Genomic DNA, 22,546 nt, shown 5'->3' with positions numbered 1-22,546 from the left:
AATTCTACATACGATAATGTACAAAAGTTAGAAAATATTTACTTCACAGAGATCATCGAAATTACCTGACACGTAATTAATTACATTAATAAGCTGAGAAATTAATAGTTTGGTAAAAATCCTGCGTATGTGGATTAAGTAAATAAGTAAATAACTTGCAACCTCTATATACATTTCAGGATTGGTTTGGAACGTTATCAATAAAACAATGATATTGTCGTACCTCATTGCGGTGCTAATGAAGATGTGCACAAAGTAATGTTCATAAAAGTTACATCGTATACATATTTTGTGAAAGCATCGAAAAATTTGATTTTTAAACCATTGAAATTAAAATATGCAGCGGTATTTAAAATTTAAATGTCACGGTAGAGGTGGGAAGGTCGTATAAATTCCGCAACACACTATCGGGGGTAGTAGCAATACAGAAAACGTTAGAAGGAACTATAGGCATCAGAGTCCCCACCCTGTGATGCGACACCAGGATCGCATTATGTGAACCCTCTGACAACCCCTCAGGTAATACGTAGCATACATGCACGCTTGTGTGATGGAAACGGTCGAAGAAACGCCCTTCGTATAGTACACATCTGCTCTTGAGGGAACTCATGTGGCAGTTCGTTGGAAGCAACCGTAGCGTACGGATCGAACGCATTTCACCATTGGACTTTGCTCAACGGAGTCGTCGACTTTTCCATCAAGTTACCAACAAACTTTTTTACCGTTACGAAGGAAACTTTGGACAAACTATTTCTTACCATTTTTGTGAATATTAAAAAAAAATGGTTAAGAAAGATTGAAGATCGAGGTGTCTTAAATCGTGATAGCAAGGAGAAACAAATTGAAAGAAGAAAATGTGCAGGGCAAACCATATCTCGAGCCAAGACATCGTCTCACCACCTAGGCGAACGGTAACATTCTCCCTGGAAACTTGGACATCGCCTACCTACGTCAGCAGCGCTTTCCTGATTCTCATCAATCGAAGAAGCAAATCGTAAATCGGAGGATATAATCCTCCGGTTTATGTACAAACAATAAACAACAGCTACTAGAGATACTAAATGCGCGTGACGATCATCGCGCGCGTCTCGATAAATACTCGTTCGTTTACATCCAGTGTCGCACGCGGACTGTTAAAGATAGCGTGCCTCGTGAAACTAAGTGAAACGGGTACCAAGCAAAGTTGCAACCTAGAAAGGATAAAATGATGGATCAAATAACGGAACTAGTTCCTGTGCATTGTTACACGAACCCCTCGTTTTGCCGCCAATCGGAATACATACCCGAGGATCATTCCGATGACCTACCACCACCACCTCAATTTCAAAGTGGTGACGATTTACCACCACCACCTCCGCCATTGCAATTGCAGTGCAACATAGGTCAAAGTAACCCTGCGTTTCAAGAACCTACCGAGGGTAGAATCGAAAACAGCGACGGTAAAGACAACAGATATTGTTACCTCGAGAGTAACAGCAGTGTTGCGCATCGAAGATATGGAAGCGTTCCAGTGGAGGGACACCGCGCGATATACAGCCAAAGGTCAAGGTACGAGTACATACAGGACGAGCAGAGGGATCAGATACAGAGGAGGGGTTCTTTGAGGTACGAGTTCATTCCACACCAGCAGGTGCAACAACGTTCTGCACCGGCGACCAACCAAGACGATGGGAGGGAACTGCAGATGCAAAGTTGTCGGAACAACGGCGGCAGATACGCCGTTGTACCGGGTGATCAGGATTACCAGGACGAAGAAATCGAGTGGAACAGCGCAAAGCACGTGTCGTCGGTGCAGAGTCATATTAACATGCCACAGGGTAAGTTTGGCGAGATTAACAGGCGTACGAAGCCTCGAAATCCTATTGCAATTTTCTCGCAGCCATGGCAATAAAATAGCAACACGTGTTATTAGGTCGTTATACCAGAGTGCCTTTGCAAGAAGAAGACCCGCCAGCTCTACCGGAACGAAACGCCCAGGAGCTGTCGGTTTCCCCGAGAAATAACTTAGCCACGCAAAAACTGCACGAGATATTGACTACTCCGAGGAAGCCTCGATCCAGGTCCGAGGAGAGGACTCTATCTCCAAAGAGACAACAGTCGTTCAATCAAACCGGTACGCCACAAAGAAGAGCACTCACACCAGGTGGTTCCCCGACTGGTACGCATACCTTTGACAACTATTCATTCCGCACGACTGCGTCGTAAAAGATCGCCAGTTTTTCTTATCAATAGCTGTAGATATAAATAAATTTGTATTCCACGGAAACGTAGGTCGAACGTTCAGCCCTACTCGTTGCACGCCTCAAGGAACTCCACAAAATCGTACGTTCTCCACAAGACCTCAAACATCCACCCCGAACAAGGAGCCATCTGCACGACGATGTCTACCGTTATTGGAAAACCCGACTCGACAACAGGAACTCTGTCCAGCCAGCAACTGTGGAAGACTACGATACGTTGGCACGGCACCGATCGACCTTGTCACGATGGGTCACGGTGATCCACCGCCTCGTTACGCGTACGTGGAAAATGGACCAGAATCTATGCCGATGGTGTCCGGTTCACCTAGGTATCAAGTGATACCTACAGGACAGAAAAGGAACGGATACCAAAGCGTAGAAAGTGCTTTTATTGCTAGAACCGCGGTGGTGAGTAAAATACGTTACCGATTGCGTAACCACGTAATAGAGAATGACACGATCCTGTGGTTTATTTATACAGGTACCACCACTGTCACCACCCAACAGTGACGCAAATACAACCTTGGCCAGCGGCGTGGAGAAAAACGACAGAAGAAACGCGCCGCTCTTATTACTTTTGGTTGGTATTTTAACCTGCGGTTTGGCCCTGTACTTGTCTTGGACGCAGGGAAGAAGGTAATTACGCACGGGCAAGGAATCCCAAGTTACAAAAGTGTTTTCACATATCCTTATTTTCCAATGAAGCGACTTTTTCTCAAGTTCTACATTTCACCTTCGTAGTATCAACTTTTTCTCGTCATACGAAAGTATCGCTTAACGATACGCTACTTAATGTGCTTGAACCTAATTAAGTAAACATCTAAATGCTGGTATATAAATACAATGGCGTTGAAAGACTTTCTACAGCCACTGTATATCGAAAAATGTCGTAAATATTGTCAAGTTCTAAACGTTGACGTTCATTTGCAGATATTATTACGACAGTGCCGCGGGTTGCGGCGTCTGCTGTGCCTTAGCTGGCGCCTGTAGGACGCTACGAAAGACTTGGACAGGACTCGGGCTTGCAGGATTATCGGCACTGAGCTGTGCAGGACTTTTGCTACTTGCTGCCAAATCCCCTAAATCTGGCACCCCTCTCCACGATGTCACGGCCGGTGCTTTGTGTGGAGTTTCCTTACTAGGTGCTATTTTGGCGTTATTCGCGCTTCTGTCACCAAGGTGCAATTTAGGACGACACAGAAGGGTGCATTCTTGGATTCCTCGGCTTTCACCCTGATTTTCGCATTCAGATTGTCTAATCGCGTGTTCTCGATATATATAGAATATGATACACCTGGCAAATTTCAACAATTTGAAATTATGTCAGGGTCAAGGTCCTCGATGATTTCACCAATACATGCAATTAGTTTCAATGATATACGTAAAGGTATTTTCCATTCTACATATACTTCTAAGGTTTAGGACAGATTTAACATAGGTTTGCAGTAGATTTTCATTTAAAATATTTGTAATTTAGGGATATGGCATGCAGTACTCAAAATACTTTTGCGTAAATCCTTGAAACCAAAGATGGCTACTACATATATTGGTGAAACGTACCTCAAAGTCATAGAAATTGTTGAGCTGTAGCCTGTTCTTTATTCTGTAATTATAATTATTTTTGCGCAGTGAAACGTTGTCTGACCAGGCATAGAAATCCTAGTCTGCTGTTTTGTCAAGAATATTTTATAGTTACGTATAGTTACGTTCTATAGTTACGTATCGTTATCTGAAGTGAAACAAATTGATAATATGTGCTCGCAACAATTACCCAAGTACGATACTTTGTATTTTTGTAAAACCCTGTATATTTTCTACCGATTTTTAAATAAAACAATTTCTACATCAAATTTCCGACCATTTTCACATTCATCGATGAAACGATCGAATTGTGGCAAAGTTCACTTGTTTTAGCGTCGAATCAGCAAAGCCGTTTGCTGAACTGTGCGCTGACGAAGAAACGATAAAACGAAAAATAATCAGTCTGTTCACGACGAGTATAGTAGTCGAATCTGACTTCTCTGATCTATCTCTCCTTGCAATTATAATAATATCGCTGCTTAGCATTGATAATAGGCCAATTTAAAAAATGCAAAAAGGAGAGGCTTCTTAAAGTTTATATTTCTGAAAATACCAAATACAGGCCTTATTATTTACTATAATTGCACTCTGATGCGAAACTGATGGAATTATAAATATGCCGTTTTACGTGATAAAACCAGCAACATAATATAAACGGCCATATTCAGTAAAAGCAAAGAAAAATTTGCGAGTCCTGTCATAGTATTAGTAAACTAAAATTATTAGTAACCAAGCAGCGATATGTAGGTACATTTATCTCATTACATCCGCTATAGTCAGAAGTTATCGTACGAGTCCAGTTATTATCGCTATATCACCAACAGGAAGATGAGTTACTTCGTCCCTCTCAAAATCTTCCATTTCGAACAGTTCAAACACAACAGTGGTTCGTTGTAGCAGATGCGCTAACAACGCGAAAGTGACAGTGTCGAACGTTTATTTCCTATACTATGAGGCGTGATTTTAAAATTTCGTTTCACTAAAGAAGAAAGAAACGGAAAATTATTTCACCAGTTTGAATAACACATAACGATCTACGATGAATGTGTTAGCTTTATCGTACCTCATGGTACAGGCAGTTACCATTTGTGCATGGTCGATACAGGAGCCAATTTTCATATACCAGAATGAAAAAGGGAATAGGAAAGTAATGTGCGTATCAGAGGACGATGGTAGCGCTTTATCCTGGAAAATAGATAGTGATATATTTGACAGTACATCTAGTAAGTTTTCAACGACAGTGTCTTGAATAAAAGTCGCAGTTACTTTATAATATTTGGCATATACGTACAGAGTTCCAATTTCACAATACGTACAAAGGAAGGGAAATAGATTGTGATCTAACTTCGTTTGATAGTTGCATGTTAACGTGGAAAACTGAAGGTTGGCATCTAACAGATTCCAAAGAAACACCCATGGGTCCAGTGTTTGATCGTCAATGGGAAGGTTCGATCCGATAGTTTCAACGTAAATTAGTTAATACTACTTAACGTGCTTAAATTACTGACTAAACTTTTAGATTTCAGAGAGTACGGTTATTCTTATACACCAGACAATGTCCATTCGATTACTGAATTTCAAAGTTCGGGAGCTCTTGTATTTTCTCTCCGTGTTTGTAATACGGACTTTACGATACTACTATGTCGCTCTGCAAATTACGAGAAAGATTTATGTTATAGGATATCTTTCCTAGACCTTGGATTCAAAGTTAATGTTATACTAACGCGATGTATAATGGGTCCGTTCAGCTGTAATGAGCAAACATACCACATAACGCAAGTAATTCATTATGCGTATTTATTTAGTATCACGATTCCTTTTTATAAATAATTATAGCGTAATTATATTTATTGCGGCATAGGGTCCAATATGTTTCCAGGATAAGTGGAATACATATATTCTTCAGTGGACTACAAATGATACAAAAATTGCTATAAACTTTTATACTACGACAGATGGGAACACCTATCTACCAAAATTAGTTATGGATTACCATCATGATACTAAAAGGCGAGAGTCAGATATTTCCTATCACTTATTTTTAATAAGTGATAAAAATTTGCATTTTCGATTTCACTTATGTTAGTCGGCTCACCTTGATTAATCAGAATTAATCGATGAATAAAAAATATCTACGACCGTGTAATTTTATTTTAGACAATTTTCTCCATACAACCGATTCAAAAGCAATTTTAACGAGTCCTACTTTACATCTGGACACAGCGAATCTTTGTATAGAAATGATAGTTGGCCTGTGTGAGGAATGTCAAATGGAAATAGCATTAGTCAAATCATCTAACGAAAGTAACAAGGAAAGTTTAGAAACAACCGATGGATTTACTACAAAAGCTGATAGCTATAAATTTCCCATGTGGCAATATATTCGAATTAACAAGACTGTTTCTTCCGATATTGGTAGACTTGTAAAACTTAAACTAATACCAAAACTTAGGCAGAAAAGTCAGAGACCATCGTGGGCTGTGAGAAATGTTCGCATGTGTCCTCCAGTAGGTACGTCTGTGACCAGTAACTTCGACAAAATGTCAATGATATGCATATTAAATTTAAATTACCATCGCATCTTGTTCATAGACGCTATACGATATAGTGTAATCGATAATTTCGAATCAATCGTTTCCAACAAACTGTGTCAAAAACTGATACCGTACACGCCGAACTCCTTGCTGGACAAGAAAGATCTCGTAGAGAATTTGCATTGCCCCGAGGGCAGGGTGGGGCCCTATTGTTCTATAAGTTGCCAACATCATTTAAACGTCAGTGTGGACTGCAAAGGAATTAAAATTTGCAACGCAACGAGTTGTAAATGTCCACCAGGATTTATGGGGAAGAATTGCGAAGCTAGTAAAGACTGCGCATTGTAATGAGGATAAGTAACGAGAGACGATAATTTTCCTTAACGGATTTTATTTGCAGAATGTCCTATCGGTCAATATGGATATAATTGCGAGGAAACCTGTGGTTTGTGTTCTACAGGCAATTGTAGTTTTATAACGGGACACTGTAAATCTGGTTGCGATAATTCCATACGATATCACGTGCCACCCTTTTGTAAAACAGGTAAGCGATTGATATTCGCAATGCGTCAACGATATAAATACCAATGAATTTGTTCAAGCCGTGGATTATCCTCCACCACCTAACATCGAATTTGTCAATGAAACAACCGTACGCGCGACTCTGCCAGTGCCAGAGATGTACAAGTCGATCATTTCTAGATATCGATTTGCTATATGGGTAATTAGAATGCTTTCGAATATACTACGCTTTCGTTTCAATTTAAGATAGGAAAGTAGTATTTTGTTTCTATTAGAAAGAGGGACAAACTTATCCGATTGGAAACTATACCAAGATAGTTAACGATACATCAACGATGGTTGGCTACACCGATGACTTAGAACCGGGCGTTTCTTACAGAATTTCTTGTTCACTGTACGTTAACGATGATTCCACGCCTATAACCGGTGGATGGAAGAATTTCACAACACGTTGCATTTGTGAGCTATCGTTGAATTTAATACACCCCCCTCCTCAGCAATTATCGATTCAACAATAGATAATAAATCATGAAATGTTTCAGGGGCTCCCACATTCGACATAGAAATAAGGAATACTAGTTTCATATTAAAGAACCATCGAGAAGTAACGTATAATATTAATTGCATAATATTTCAGCTGCTTCTGGAACAAAGAAATGTTTCGAACGAAATTACGTTTTCACAAGATTTTTTTACATCGGTCAATTCTCTGTTCGATTCAACGAATTTTTATTGGAAACATTTTTTTTTCTTAAGCTATCAGGTTGAATGAAAATATCATGTCATCCAGCGTACACGTGAATCAACTACCTGACAAACATACTCCATTGATTGAAAATGTCTTGTGTTACTGATTCTTAGGAAACGCTGTATCCTTGCCCAAATAGTACACAGCATTACGACTACCTATTGACAATAAAAAATGGACTGAAACAAATTGATAAAGGAAAGCTACCCAAATTGCCCTACGAATTTACAAAACTGACACCTGATACTAGTTACGAAATTACAATCTGGTATAAGTTGGAGCTTCTTTTTGCACGAGTGATTCATACCTCTGACGGAGGTAATTAGAGTAATTTCTTTGATTTCATTCCTTTCACGCTATTGCTTCTATGATATCTCTATTTACATCAATAGTACCGTCACAAGTAAGGAATGTTAAAAAGACATTGTTATCAAACAAGGAAGTGGCACTGAAATGGGACCCTCCTCTATACGCAAATGGGATCATAAGGAAGTACGAAGTTGTGTTACAGGTAACTAAAAGACGCGATTCTAGCTAATTAAAGACCAATTAGCAACGTGATAATATGTTTCGAGGTCCAAACATACTTCGGCTGTGAAAATTTGAAAATTCCATCGCTAAAAAAAGACACTGTTTCTGCCTCTACTACGTCCACCAATATTACGTTCTCTAATCTGACTTCTTACGCGCGTTATATTGGAAAAATAACAGCCTACACTTTTTATCGTGGCCTAGAAACGCAAGTCGAATTCTCTACGAATCAGTCGGGTAAAAGAAACACGCTATTTTTGACGAATTTCAAATTTTTCTGTTGCAAAGATAACGACAGCTTTTCACTTTCAGACACTCCGAGTGCAGTGTACAGCAATTTAAGATTTCAAAATTATACATTGACATGGGATGCCCCGATAGATTGCACTACCATTTCCGGCCCTATCATCGCAAAGATTCTGGTCATTGGTATTAGCAAAGCGGTATCGAGTTTCGGAACCACGGAGCAAACTGTGAAATACTCCCTCAACTTGGAACATACGTTATATGGTGGCGAAATGTACGAAGCGCGAATTTACGCTATCAGAAATTACACTGTAAAATACAACGGATTGCATTATGAGAAGCTTATATTTATCACTCCACCGAAAGGTTAGTTTATCGCGTTTCCACAAAGTTTAACTTAAATTTTACGCCGCGAATTCGCGCGAACATTTCGTCCTAACAGTATTTTCAAATAATATTAATAACGAAGATTAATTTCCAATAGCTCCGCCGTCCGTAAAGCAATTAGAAATCTATGAAATCGACTGGAAATCGAAGAACGTGCACTTGAGATGGCTAGAGCCAGAACCACCGACTAATGGAGAAATACGACATTACATAGTAAGCATTTGTCATAAGAATTGCGAGGTCAAATTGGAGATACTGCCAACGGAGTATTGTAAACTGTGGGATAAATACATCTGCGCAATCATCGATCAGTCCCATCAACCAGCTGATTTCATTACGGTATGCAGAGATGCCACCTGTTGCTCTATGATTAATCTCGACGCGATAACAACTAATGTGTTTTAGGTTTCGGCTGTGAATGTAAATGTGTCAACTCCTAGCCCGTTATCGTCCGTATCGATTATGTGGAACGAGATTAAGCCAGAAGCGCCGGAAATTATCGTCGAAGCTCTCGACAAAGGAGCGGTGAACCTAACCTGGTTCCACCCTTGGAAAGCAAATGGGCGTATCCAGAAATTCGTGATAAGCGCGGAAATGACATCGTCCGATCTGAGAATGCTAATCGAGCGATCGCAAAAGAGCACGCTTTATGAATATCATATCGTAGAATATCAATTACAGTACAACAAGAAACTGCATCTATTGCCCTCGTCTACTTACAAAATTTCCATTCGAGCTGTTACGAATACAGAGACGTATGGTGAGAGAAAAGTGATAGACGTGAATACGTCTTTAGCCATGCGATTCGAGAGAGAGTTAACGATGGAAGTGTCTAACGCAGACTCGACGATCTTGTTGCACATTCCTGCCGTTCTGAACGACACACGCTACAGTATAACAAACGTTATTGTAAAAGGTTCACAGGCTTGTCAAAGTTACGTAGAATTGAGTCCATATATACGTCAGAAAGCGGATATCAAACCTAACGAGATCGCGTGGTATGCCGCCAGGTTTTCTGTAAGTATTCCACTGTTTTATCGTAATGCTTCTTTCGTCTCCATAAAACCAATCACACGTACAATCATACTAAAAGGTATTTTTCGTCCAACAAACTTTCACTGCCGCAACAGACCGACGAGTTTGCCAATAAAGAATTCACGATAGGGGATAACAAGCTTTACGATAATGTCACAAATTGTCCACTAAAGCCACTCCAGTCCTACGTAATAGTGGTTATTGTATTACCTGAAGAAGGATGGACGAACGATCAGATTCTAGTCGCAAAAACAACGTCGATTTATATCCGTGAAGTACCGAAGCGATACGACGAGGCGTGGCTTATTGCTATCATTGCGATATTTCTTGCCATTGGGATTTTAGAAATCTTTCGAGTTTGTCGAAGGTATGATCAACTTTTCTCCCGATATTTACGGACAGATTCGTTATTTGCAATTTGTCGCGTTCCTCTTAGAAGACGAAGGAGATCTTTGAAGAAGCTTATCGTACAAGAGAAAATATCCTTCGTACAAAAAACCGGAAATCTCGATATAGAGTCAATGTCGTTGGGCTCTAAGCAATTTTCAACTAATACGCTCGCTTCGAATGCTAAACACTGTATATCGCGTGGAAGCACACCTTGCAGTGACGGCGACACGGTGCATATCATCGACACTGATCAGAAAGAAGAACAAATGTCTCTGATAAAGGTGGAGGACTTGGAGGATTACGTAAGACGAGCGATAGATTCTGGATTGCTCGATAGACAATTCGATGTAAGTCTTTCGATATTTTAGATGATTTACGATGATTCTCGTCGATATTCAGACAGCACGATTTTCAAGGTATTATTGCTCTATTGCTTACAACAGTCTTATTGAATTAATCACGACACTTCTCTTAGTTGATAGAAACATACATTTTATAATATTTATTTAACACATGTAGTTTTCTAAATGATAATTCATAAAGTAAATAAAGACGAGATTTAAAGTCCCAAAAATATTTGAGCAGCGAGTAAGTTACATCGGATTTGCATTAATTTTACGTCGAACATCATGGTGCCTGAATATTAATAAAAATCACTGTATAAGAGATGTAACAAATATCGTAAAGATATATTTAAATTGCGAGAAAGATGCTTCCAAGAGGCCAAACGAGTCCGTCTGAGTACGGGATGTTACCGCAGAACAAATCGAAGAATCGATACGGAAATCTCATAGCATGTACGTAAACTGTTTCAACATGTTTAACCAAGCTAAATATTTCACTGTTTAACTGAGTTAAAATGCTAATTAATGCTGGTATTCTGCAGACGATGCAAATCGGGTGATACTGGAAAAACTTCCAGACGATCCTTATTCGGATTATATTAACGCCACTTACATCAAGGTAGCAAGTTTTGATAAGATAAAAACACATGATTTTTACCTTCATAAAAAATTGTAACGATAAACGTTGAATTATTGTGAAAGGGCTGCAAAGAGAAGTTTTACATAGCTACGCAAGGTCCAAAGCCGAACACGGTCATCGATTTCTGGAGAATGATCTGGCAAAAAGAAAGTTACATAATTTGCATGGTTACGAACTTATCCGAAGAAGGAAAGGTAAGATGTGTCAAAACTGAAAGGCAGTCTGTGACACACGAAGACTACACATGGAAAATACGACGAGTCCACTTTTGTTGATTTTTTGGCTTTCGTTTCTTTCAGTGGCTAAAGATCGAATTAGGACCGTTCGAAATTTAATATTTTTTTTTTTTAGTAAAATTAAGAGCGAATCCTAATGATAGAATTTATTGATCACTAAAACTTTGTACATTTATATATTAATAACTTGTTCCCTCCCTTTTCCTTCGATTACAAATCATATCCATTTCAACATGCTCCATATCATAAATTCCCACAGATAAAATGCGAACAGTATTGGCCTGACACTGGAAAAAGGAAAACGTACGGCGATATAACTGTTTTGAACGCCAGGCAGGATGTGTTTGCACATTTTACATTTCGTACCTTATACGTGACGTATAAAGACGAAGCCCGTAAGGTAACAAACGATATTCAACGAAAAGATCAATATCTTAGAAATCTATATTTCATTGAAATATTTTCGAACGATGTTTAACAATTAGATCCAGCACTTGCACTACACAACATGGCCAGATCATGACATACCGTTGTCCACACATTCTATGATAACATATCTAAAGAAACTCTTGATAACACCACCAGGAAATGGACCAGTGGTGGTCCACTGCAGCGCAGGGGTCGGAAGAACTGGAATTGTAATTTTATGCGACATTTGCCTTCGTCGTGCGATCGCAGAAGGGGTAAAATATCTTTCAAGAATATTCTCGAATCTGTCGGAAGCTGAGCAATATTTTTGAAAAATATTTTCAGGCTGTAGATGTGTTCGCCGAAATGAAAGCTCTCAGGTCTCAACGGCCCAATATGGTAAACAACAAGCAACAGTATTTATTTGCCCATTTAGTACTCGTCGAATGTCTACTTTGTTCTTCAACATCTTTACCATGCGACGAATCTCTACCACTCAAAATTAAAAAAGTTAAAGAACAACTGGTGACTCAACGAGACAGGTATTTTTCAGGGTCTATGTCTGCTACAATCCAAAGTAAAATAGTTATAGTACAAAAATTCACATTTAAGTTGGTTTAAGTGATTTTGATCTGAAATAACCATTATAAATGATTCAGACCTTTTTCATTGCTGGTAAACGGTATTTTAGTATTGGTGATAGAATTTTATATGGTTATCGATAACCATTATAGATAATTTAAAGCGAACATTGTATAATGAAAATCTTTTTCATCTTGATTTCGAGCATCTTTAATAACATTACTGAACAATCCATGTTTCATTCTACTTAAAACGATAGCTAACGATTTCATTAAAGATATAAAAAACTTAGTCAAACCCTGATTTAAAAAGGTGAATAAACGTTGTGTATAAAAAGATATTGTAAAAACAGTTTAGAGAAAATGGCTTGGCACGACAAAGTACTTCGATCACCGGTCAATGAAACGTTGCTATCGGAACGCAATCTTGCCAAAAGGAGATTTCCAGAGTTACTTCCAGGTTTGGAATAATTTCATCGCTTCTTATACATTTCCATACTTTCTCAACGCCTGAGCAATAACGCGACAATCCTTTCACAGCGAAAGTCAACAGAGTGTATTTAAAAAGATATCCACCGACAGATGAGAACAGCGATTACATATCCGCTGTTTATGTGGACGGTGTAAGATTACAAAATCAGTATATAGCTACGCAACTACCATTGCCTGGGACATTTAGCGATTTCTGGAGAATGGTGGCCGAGTATAAGGTGGAGCTAATCGTCATGTTACAATCGCCAGATTTGGAAGATACGGTATACCATCGGACCGCCAAAAAGGCACAGGCGATTAGTCAGAAGTTATATTGAAATTAACTCTTTTATAGACGTGCTGTCCCATTGTTAGAAACGGTGAATTTAAACCAGTACCATATATAAACATTCGAACGAAGGAACTCGATGAATTTGAGCACTATATATTGCAGAAGTTAACACTCGTCGATAACTCGGAGGTGAGTTACGCTATTGTTTTTAAAATCTTCTATCTACCATCTCGGGACATCTGAGAGAACTGAAAATCAACAGATAATTTCTTCACGCCATTTTCGCTTTCTTCTCGTTCGATTTATAATAATTGCACATTATTTCATAACAGCACATGGTCATTATAAATAAAGAGATACTAGGTAGGATATCTTGATTAAGTAGAACGGTATAGCACTCGTCTGAAGCGAAACGTATCAACTTGTACATTATTTCATTCAGAAGCCTGCTATCGAACAAGAGATAACAATCTTGTGCTCCACGGAATGGCAACCTGGCAGAAACCAAGACCCACCTGAAACCATAGCGTTAGTGACATTGTGGCAAGCAATGCAAAAAATGTTAAAAGGAGACGGACCTATCGCTGTTCTTTGCCAGTAAGGCTATGTCGTAACTTCATAAATATCTTTATACACATATGTCGATTATCGTTTATTATGTCGAATCTATTTGAAATTAGCGACGGCGTAACTGGCTGTGGGCTTTACCTAGCCTTAAGTTTCCTTTTGGAGAGAATGACTATAGAAAAGGAATGCGACGTTTGTTTGGCAATTCGCGCGATTGAAACATTGAACCCCGATTTTATCAAATCTTCGGTAAATTTATTAAAAAATTACTAAAGATTACTATCTCTAGATGATGTTAAGATTGCAATGGTATACAATGTATATTTCTGTTCTAGGAACATATTAAATACCTGTACGATGCAGCCACGGTATATTTAAAGTACTTGGAAACCAATGTGAAGCGTGAATAGCCTTACCATTTAATCGAACACAGTAGATTCGATTTGTTACATAAATCAACTCGAGTAACTTCTACAAGTCGTAACCGCTTTCCTAACATGTGTATCGTTCAAACTATAAATTACATCATTGTGTAATTACTTAATACTAAAAAGTCCTGTCTTTTAATTTTCACATTTTCACATACTTTAGTGTCCAAGGCAAACGACTTTCGTTCTTACGAATGCTATCATGATACATCATAATATACATCAGTATCAATGACCTCGTCATAAAATGATTTCTTCCATGCAGCAAATTACATATATCCTTTATTCAAAGAAGCATCTTCCTCTCGTTAAATAATCGCGATAAAATAATCGTAATTAATAAAAGTTCGACGGATATATTAAAACATCGATCTTAACAAACGTTTACAGGGAAAAAGATGACTGACAATTATTGAAAATGTACTTACAAAATTCGAGGAGTGAGAGTCACCTTTCACTAGGGGCCATTAATCTGCTTGAATTAGCATCGTGTGCAAAATATAATGGTGACGCCATCATACACGTTTTCGCGCCAAATTTCAGCTAGTCGAAACGTTCCGTTCCCGCCGATATTATAACACCGCCAGGTATAACATTCGAACTGAACGATAAAATAACAATCTCATAGTTTCTTTTCTATTTCAAATGCCACATACATGGCGAATTATTCGATCAAATTAAAGTTTAATAATGCAAATTTCGATTTTGACACTATGTAGAATATAACGTAAATAGAAGGCTATGGTAGAGACAACTTACATTTTACTCTGAATTCATTGATCTTGTGACAGGATTAGGAAAACTTATTCATTGTCTGGCTTGTCTTGATGATAGTATCAGGTAAACGGTACGGAATATCTTAGAGAGAATGGAAAAATGTGAAAAAAAGAAGAAAGAAAATACGGAACGTGGTGTGGTCGTGCTTCCCTTCCTCCAGTCGGCAGCTTACACGAATGGCCGACAGAGGGTGCGCCAGTAGCGCCGATAACTCGTAATCACGAAAGGTATACGTCGCGCTGCTGTAAACGTCGATCTCCGCGGATATCTTCACGTGCGTTCTGTGCTATTTGTGTGTCGTTGTCTGAGTGTAAAGCATCGAGAGGTGTGCAAGGTGTGGCTAACAGAGATTTACCGGTTTATCGTTCCCGGAAAGAACCAGGCCGAAAGCAGTCGTTGGAACGTGTACTCTCACAGCAGCAGGTAAGAGATTTTCATCGTTTTTCAATGGTGGTCGTGTAAATAATGTACGCGTGTGCTCGTTTATCATGATCGTGTCGCTCTTTTGGTAATACGTCTCATCTTTCTCGATCAACTCGATTTGTTTTGTTTGACAAGCGCGAAAGATGCGGAGCACGCGTGTCATGTCTCGATTCAAGGCCAGGGAGGACATATTGGCACGTGAACAGAACCCATTAAAAAATAGACCTCCCCGACCGAACGAAATCGCGACGTTTAAATCGACCATAAGTTGCTTTACAAGTTCGCGTTAATTAAGTGACCGTCTCATTCGTCCAGTGCATTCGCCTAGCGAGTTTACGTTTGCGTGTGCTGCGTCACTCGAGCTTGCTTGTTGTTCCTTTTACGTTATATAAGGAACACGCTTTGCACGAATGTGCCACCACCATCTTTGTTGACGTAACGAAGCGCGAAATTTAACTTATTTCTGTCGCCGACGAATACAACGCACACCACGAACACGATCTCCAAATCGTCTAAACTTTGAATATTCTTTGATTTCTCTTGCTTTCTATACATTCGTTCAAAATAGTTTCTGTGGAAGGAGACTATCGAGATTACGAATTAAATGAAATTCTTACATAACGTCTGGTTATAAGTTACATATTCGTATGTATATATTATTCTTTCAACGTTTCAATAAAGTTCAGTCGTACGTCGCGTTCTTTCACCGAGATGCATAATAAAATTATCAGTCGTCTAATGATCATCTTTAACAATAACCTCGTATTCGCGACACGCTATTACGCTATGAACGTTTTATAATTTAATCTGTCCTGTCCACTCATTTATCCATTCACAGAACATCCGACCATGGCATATTTTCCTCCCGCTGGTCGGTTAATACGCTTTAAGATGTGACTTCCCAAGTAGCATTGTCGAATCACGTTTTCGATACTGATGTAACTCGTTTACCGACCATAAACATATATTTATGTCGTGTCAATTAAGATTTCCCATCGATGTGATTTAAACTTTGTTCGGACAAAAGAGATTGCATTTCCAATGGGTCTTTCATCGAGTACCGTCTCGTCTCGAGACCTATTTTACACGATATCTTGTCCGCCTGATAAAACGACACGATCCAAGGCGTTAACAAATGAAGATCACAGGAAAAAACTTGATAAGTACGTTCTTGTTCATTTTTTTATTTTAATTTCATCCTACGACTGTAAAGAATCTGCTGCTAGGTCCAAAGGTGGAAACTTTTTCAAAATAACTGGTGGACTAATTTATTAATTATAAACTAATTGTAAACTTTTTATTAAAAATCAAAGGTGTTAAGAATTTTAATATCTTTGGTATTTTATCACTGCTACATATTTAAAATTACGAACAGGATAGGAAAACATATGTGCAGCCTCGAAGCCGAATAGGAAAATAATTTTGATAGCACGAGATTGGATTTCAGAGATGCTTTCTTATAAAGGATGGAAAATATGACTTATCGTGTTCTTCGCCTGTACTCTTCAAACATTTTCCCGACTTGTCCTTCTCGTTTTTGTCAGTCTCTCTCATAGTTTTATATCATTGTCCAACCCCCGTGGCAAATTCATGGATATTCCAAATAATTTGTTGGTCGTTCGATGGCCCAAACTGACGATTCGTGCCAGCAGTCATTGGACATGTCCACGAAAATCAGGCAACTATCGTACGATTTCACGACGGTCTCTCGTTACCGTTCCATCCGCAGGTTTCACGTTTAAACTGGCAAGCGATCGTCGCAGGATCGGGATGGCGTGGCAACAAAGACCTTATTCCTTCTGTTCGCGGATCGACGTCGTACAATTGCGTCTAACTCTGACAATCGATCCGACCGTGGCCCAACTTGACAGCAATTTAAAATCGCTTCTCCTCCTGTGAGCCGTACCAAGTGCACCGCCACAAACTATCATTCTCCCACGAGACGTTGTAGATCTTCTTCCGCTTCTTTTACCAGGCGTTATTATGCGGACGCGTTGCTACGTCTAATCATAGAATAAAAGAATAAGTAGTCGAATAAAGCTTGAAACACACGAAACAGACGATTTATCGGAAAAAAAGAACACCGAAGATATAGAATTCGAAAAAAAACATCGATGAAGATGAACCGACGAAAAGTGAAAGCACCATCTTTTCAGGAGAAATGGCGATCTCTTCGCCCAAATGCGCCAAGGGCAGCGAAATGGAAACGACGACAAGAAGTTGGATAGCGAGACCGATTTTAAACCACGACTTCATTGCTGATCTACCTCTTGAGCTTGTCTACGTGGGTTTACTTAAAAGGAAAGAGGACATCTCGATCGCGATTAAGAGTATCTCTTCCGTTCTGCCAGGTTTCCATCATCTGAAACGTTGCTCCTCAAACAAGTTGCTGTTGGCGCCGGTAGACTCTAGAAAATTGTTAGCGGAAACGAAAGACTGCAAGGAATCCAAGGAAGAATTTACTTTGACTCAAGACAAACTGAAAATGATATTAACGAAAAGAGGATTTAACTTATCCTTATTGGAAGATGACTTTCATACAGCGAAAGTGCCAGCGAGAGCAGCCAAAACGAAAGCACAAGCTGCGCGGGCCTCGAGCATTTGGCCTTTGAACTTTCATCCAGATCCTAACATCGAACGACTGGTCGATGGATCGATTTTCACGGAACATCAATTGGTTCTTATAGAGAGGTACATGAGCGTTGTGGTAGAGGCAGCCAGATTAGAAGCTGTCGGCGACTCGAATTGTAACGGCAGCGCGGTGATCGTTGACCCAGTGGATGGAAGAATCCTTGCGGTCGCAGCCTCGAAAATCGATCGGCATCCAATGTGGCACGCAGCTATGTTGGCCGTAGATCTCGTTGCCAGACTTCAAGGTGGAGGAGCTTGGAAATTCGAGGAAAGATTGGAACAGAAGGGTACCGATGATTCGGAAACTTCTGAATCTTCCGTCAACAGAAACGCAGAAAATAAAATGACCAAGGAAATGAGAATCAAAAGGAAATATGTCGAAGAAGCTCCACTTTGCTATCCGGAAACGCTATCGAAAATTAGCCTTCCAAAGGAAGAATGTTTGCAATCTACTGAAATTCGACGAGGACGCAGGAATAACGGTTCAACGAAAACGATGGATTCTAGGACAGTCGAACAAACTGAAGCAGCAGACACGAAAAAATGTGGTCCTTATTTATGTACAGGATACTGGACCTTCTTGTTAAGGGAGCCGTGTCCTCTTTGCGCTATGGCACTCTTGCACTCTAGGGTTTTAAGAATATTCTACGGTGTCCCGAATAGAAATACAGGCGTGTTAGGGTCCAAGACGGTCTTACATGCTGTACCAGGGTTGAATCATCGATATCAAGTTTGGAGTGGCGTTCTGGAACAAGAATGTCGACAAGCGTTGCAAGAAATCGAGCACAGAAATATGAATTGACTCACACGGCGTATTCGTAATGATTAATGGCTATTTTCTAGCAAGCTATGATTCGCGGAACCATTTAACATTGTCGCTCTGTTACAGACATTTTGTACGTTTGAAGAATTAAAAACATTGAAGGAAATCCTGCACGTGTTTCGATACGATCCACCATGTACGATCATGATTTTTGTAACCTTTGGCAATGACGTTGACGAAAGATCTCTATCCTTGGCACTGTCTCGAAGTAAGTTAGTAGAGTCGTGATGCAGTGATATCAATGTACCAACCGGTTTATAATTTCAATCAAAAGCAGACGACGCAGAAGATCTTACACGTGGTTCGGACGTGCGTTCGTCCATTATGAGGCAGATATATGTATGACCTTGGTGTCTTAGTATAATTTGCAGGAACAGAGGTCTCTACTCGTGGTTGATACTAGACTCCTTCGTCTATTCGACGAGTTAATACTTACGTCTGTTATACAATCACATGTTCCTAACCGAACAATCGTAAAAGTCGTTCTTTTTTTTCCAATACATCCGCGTCGCTCGAATTAAACCTGATTAAATATCACGATGATTTCCAGCCGAAGAATATAGAAACAACGTTGATGATTTTTTTAACATCTCTTATGTTCAGCTTTTACAGATCGTACGAGCGATAAATTTAGTATTCATAAGTGAACAATTACTTAGAGACAAGAATATTTACCTCGAAAAAACACGATACATGTTCATTGATTAAGACGATTCTGTTTAGCGCATTACGTCATGTTTGAAAAAAAAATAAATTATCCACAGCTTCAGGGAACTATTTTAAACTTCAAATCAAAATTATTGAGATAAATTACCACGGTATGCGCATTCCCTTGATCGCTTGCATAAGTGATCCTAGAAAGACGTTGAAAATAATTCCGTCGTCGACGCAAGTCTATTATTTCATATAGAGCGAATAGTTTGCCTGACGAACGAACAATCTTGTTCGTTGAAGGAGCGAAATACACTTCACGGTAGCAAGAGACAAGGTCGCGAAGTAATTCACCGTCGGTGGTCGTTGATCTCGTAGGATCGGTCGAAACGTCGTCATAAGTTCCTCAGAGAGTTCCTTGCCGCAGTCTTGCGGATCACTCGGGCTTGACGTGCTAGTGTCGTTGATACGACGATACTCGTAGTTCTGCGGAGCTTTCCTGCACAAGACACGCACCGTTTAATTTGTGTGGAACCGAGTAGCGCGTATAACAATGACCTCGCGGATTAACTTCAATCAGCGAAACTTCAGACGTCTAACCCCGTTGAGCTGGCCAGCTTTGCTGAACGGATGTACGTGCAAAGATGCGGAGAACAACGTGGAAGACGCTTAGGAGAAAATGATGGTACAGAAAATTAGGAAACATGACGATTCGTTTGTCAGTCGACGAGCAGGATGAGTGGCGCTTCAACGTAACTTGGCTGGCTGCTGTGCTTTCCACGAAAAGCTATCGGTGTGCAAGATTTCGTCGTGTAAATCAGAATTAAGCTAAATAGCGATAAACGAGACACTGTTAGTATATCTTTCGATAAAAGTGACTTTCCTTTCTTTTTCTTTTTTTTTTCTTTTTCTTTTTTTTTTAATGATTGAAAAATACCGATCTCGTGTGTTCAGCGTATTCGATCGTGTACAGAGTTGACGTTTATGGAAAGTTCCCTAGACGACTCGGCCAACACCTGTTCCGTGGACGTATATTGATTTTGTTGTTTCAGGTTCTACTTCTACGATATTAGTTTATCTCGTCGATTTTCTGGGACGAAGCTTAGCGGCACTCTGAACAACCTGAAAGTTTAAGGATTGCTGGCACAGATCAGTCTGGAAGCTCGTTCGACGTAAAGGAAGCACTCTGATAAATCATCTTCGTCTAATTCTCCAGAATCTCTATGCAAACACATTTTCGCGTAGCTACAAGAAGCTCTAATAACGATTAACAGTTGTTCCACGTTCTTCGTTGCACCGGCTGGCACGTGGCTTTGATAACGTTACCCGGAAGCGCATCGACATCCTCTCGTCACTCAATCAACCTGTGATTGATTTAAGAAAAAAAAAAGAAAAAGAGAGAGACACGATTTGCGTTCCTACGATCTCGTTGGAAGTTTCGAAACGAAAACACACTTCGTCTAAAGACAGAGATAACATCTCGTGAAATAATTAATCCACGTGGCAAACAGTCATCTTTTACGACGCAACTGCTCGTCAAATCGATGTAAACGTCGTCATCGTCATCTGAAATAGCAGCGAAACTCGAGAGTCACCGTGGAGAAAGTTTGGCCCGGGATTATTCGATTACAAAAAAGTTGGACGATATTCGCTCGTCAAATAGAAAAAGCAGAATAGGTCAGGTATTAATCGAAATTCGAATTCGCTACGTGACCAAATACGGGACGATTTTACGAGGTAAACCAAGTCACATTTTGCTCATCAGCACTGAGTGGTTCCAATTGACGGTCGGGTCGACCCTCCAGCGTAGACACTATTGGTCAGCCTTTTAATACCGGCGGTCGCGATTGGATCAGATACCCAGATCGTTCTTAGACAGAAGACATCGCTGGAGCATTCGCTTCAAAACTTTTAACGTCGTCAGTGTCGCGCAATTTGCTGTCCGTTGACGTTCGCAAGGGTAGAGATCCGAGAGACATTCGCGCGTTCAGTTTGTTTCAGTCGGTTTAAGTCGGTCAACGGGTAGCACCGAGCCTCATAAAGATAATCAAGCAGAAGAATACGACAGCGGCAATTGTATCAGGAAATTGAGGCATTTGGCCTGCATCGCAACCGATTTCAAAATAAGATTCGTTTATCGCCGATATTATCAGTGGAAATCGGACATCGATATTTTCGAAAAGAAGAACGAGCTAGCCAGACGAGTATAGTTTTGAATTTCGATAACGCGCGATAAACGTATCTCGAACGATATCCGAAGTCTCGTTCGCCAGTTGAATGGCTCAAATTTACTGGCTCTTGCTCTTCGAAAGATCTTGATCGTTAGCATTTATCATCAAGAGATAGCGAAGCGAAACATTCGGAAGAAAGAAAGAGGAGTTAATCCGTAGGGAAGATTCGTGTTCTTAGTATCCAACGAAGAAGACGTTGCGGGGTGAATTGTTGGAAAGAATCGTCCTTGGCCGAGTGGAAAGGACTTTGAGAAAGGTCGAGAAACGAAACACATTCGATTTGGTCTTACGCCACGAAGCCTCGTCTTTTTCTTCCGGATCAAGTTTATCTTTCGGTCGGCATCATGGAACGAAGGATCCTGAAAATGTGGTGACGACGTGATAGGCGAAGGCCTTCGATTATCGAGACACTATCAAGTGGTGTGAGCCATAGTCGTTAGAAAGCAAACCGAAATATATTTTACGTGTCCAGTGACACTCGCTAAGAGCGACGATCGTTTTTAACGTATCAAAACGAAACGAATTCTCATTGAAGATAAAACAAAACGAAATTTCTGCCAGAAAAGCAACTCCTGATTTACGTTCTATTTTATCGAACTGTAGAAAGTGTCGGTCGAACGTACAGTTTGCAATTCGTACAACTTTTCCATATCGAAGAACCGAGGATACGTTGGACGAGAGGAAGAGAAAGAGAGTAGCTAGCAGACTGTCTTTTCGCGAGACTTTAAAATTCTCAAGGAAAATAATAACAAGATGCGTTGCAGCCAAGGTGTGGCGATGGTATTCGAGGACGCGTTCGTCGTCTTTTCGCGGTTTCTGTCCCTCAAGT

General features: G+C 39.9%; 3 protein-coding genes across 8 annotated transcripts; all 3 read left to right on the top strand.

The window, feature by feature from the left end:
* The first annotated feature begins 632 nt into the window (after window positions 1–632).
* On the top strand, window positions 633–4,074 carry LOC117154749 (uncharacterized). The gene is made up of 5 exons (XM_033329998.2): window positions 633–1,817; window positions 1,913–2,158; window positions 2,272–2,648; window positions 2,722–2,876; window positions 3,171–4,074. Exons 1-5 carry the CDS (start codon window positions 1,205–1,207, stop codon window positions 3,475–3,477), a joined length of 1,698 nt encoding a protein of 565 aa, XP_033185889.2. The 5' UTR covers window positions 633–1,204; the 3' UTR covers window positions 3,478–4,074.
* Window positions 4,075–4,696: 622 nt separating this feature from the next.
* LOC117154742 (receptor-type tyrosine-protein phosphatase kappa) lies at window positions 4,697–14,326 on the top strand. Of its 4 annotated transcripts, none has more exons than XM_076622661.1 (30): window positions 4,697–5,044; window positions 5,115–5,267; window positions 5,341–5,600; window positions 5,683–5,902; window positions 5,979–6,332; window positions 6,414–6,683; window positions 6,756–6,899; window positions 6,958–7,076; window positions 7,153–7,336; window positions 7,420–7,481; window positions 7,739–7,943; window positions 8,018–8,136; window positions 8,201–8,393; window positions 8,469–8,768; window positions 8,887–9,128; window positions 9,195–9,806; window positions 9,920–10,191; window positions 10,261–10,561; window positions 10,924–11,011; window positions 11,101–11,177; window positions 11,261–11,392; window positions 11,694–11,834; window positions 11,920–12,117; window positions 12,188–12,384; window positions 12,777–12,883; window positions 12,964–13,178; window positions 13,250–13,375; window positions 13,629–13,783; window positions 13,867–14,002; window positions 14,089–14,326. In XM_076622661.1, exons 1-30 carry the CDS (start codon window positions 4,861–4,863, stop codon window positions 14,161–14,163), a joined length of 5,841 nt encoding a protein of 1,946 aa, XP_076478776.1. In that variant the 5' UTR covers window positions 4,697–4,860; the 3' UTR covers window positions 14,164–14,326. The 4 variants fall into 4 exon arrangements, with proteins under 4 accessions (XP_076478776.1, XP_076478777.1, XP_076478778.1 ...); XM_076622662.1 differs by having other exon boundaries at window positions 4,958–5,044; window positions 5,179–5,267; XM_076622663.1 differs by lacking the exon at window positions 4,697–5,044 and having other exon boundaries at window positions 5,200–5,267; window positions 5,348–5,600.
* An 804-nt stretch (window positions 14,327–15,130) lies between these two features.
* On the top strand, window positions 15,131–22,471 carry LOC117154820 (putative inactive tRNA-specific adenosine deaminase-like protein 3). 3 transcript variants are annotated; one of them, XM_033330139.2, is made up of 3 exons: window positions 15,134–15,381; window positions 17,538–19,043; window positions 20,539–22,471. In XM_033330139.2, the coding sequence occupies exon 2, from the start codon at window positions 17,543–17,545 to the stop codon at window positions 18,812–18,814; it is 1,272 nt and encodes a 423-aa protein (XP_033186030.2). In that variant the 5' UTR covers window positions 15,134–15,381; window positions 17,538–17,542; the 3' UTR covers window positions 18,815–19,043; window positions 20,539–22,471. The 3 variants fall into 3 exon arrangements, 2 of the variants coding, with proteins under 2 accessions (XP_033186030.2, XP_033186028.2); XM_033330137.2 differs by having other exon boundaries at window positions 17,111–19,043; XR_013059594.1 differs by lacking the exon at window positions 17,538–19,043 and having other exon boundaries at window positions 15,131–15,381.
* The last annotated feature ends 75 nt before the right edge of the window (window positions 22,472–22,546 follow it).

The sequence above is a fragment of the Bombus vancouverensis genome, chromosome 11 (assembly GCF_051014615.1).
Source record: "Bombus vancouverensis nearcticus chromosome 11, iyBomVanc1_principal, whole genome shotgun sequence".
Lineage (NCBI taxonomy): Eukaryota > Metazoa > Arthropoda > Insecta > Hymenoptera > Apidae > Bombus > Bombus vancouverensis.
The sequence above is the reverse complement of the archived record's forward strand: the minus strand, read 5'-3'. Positions and strand labels throughout refer to the sequence as shown.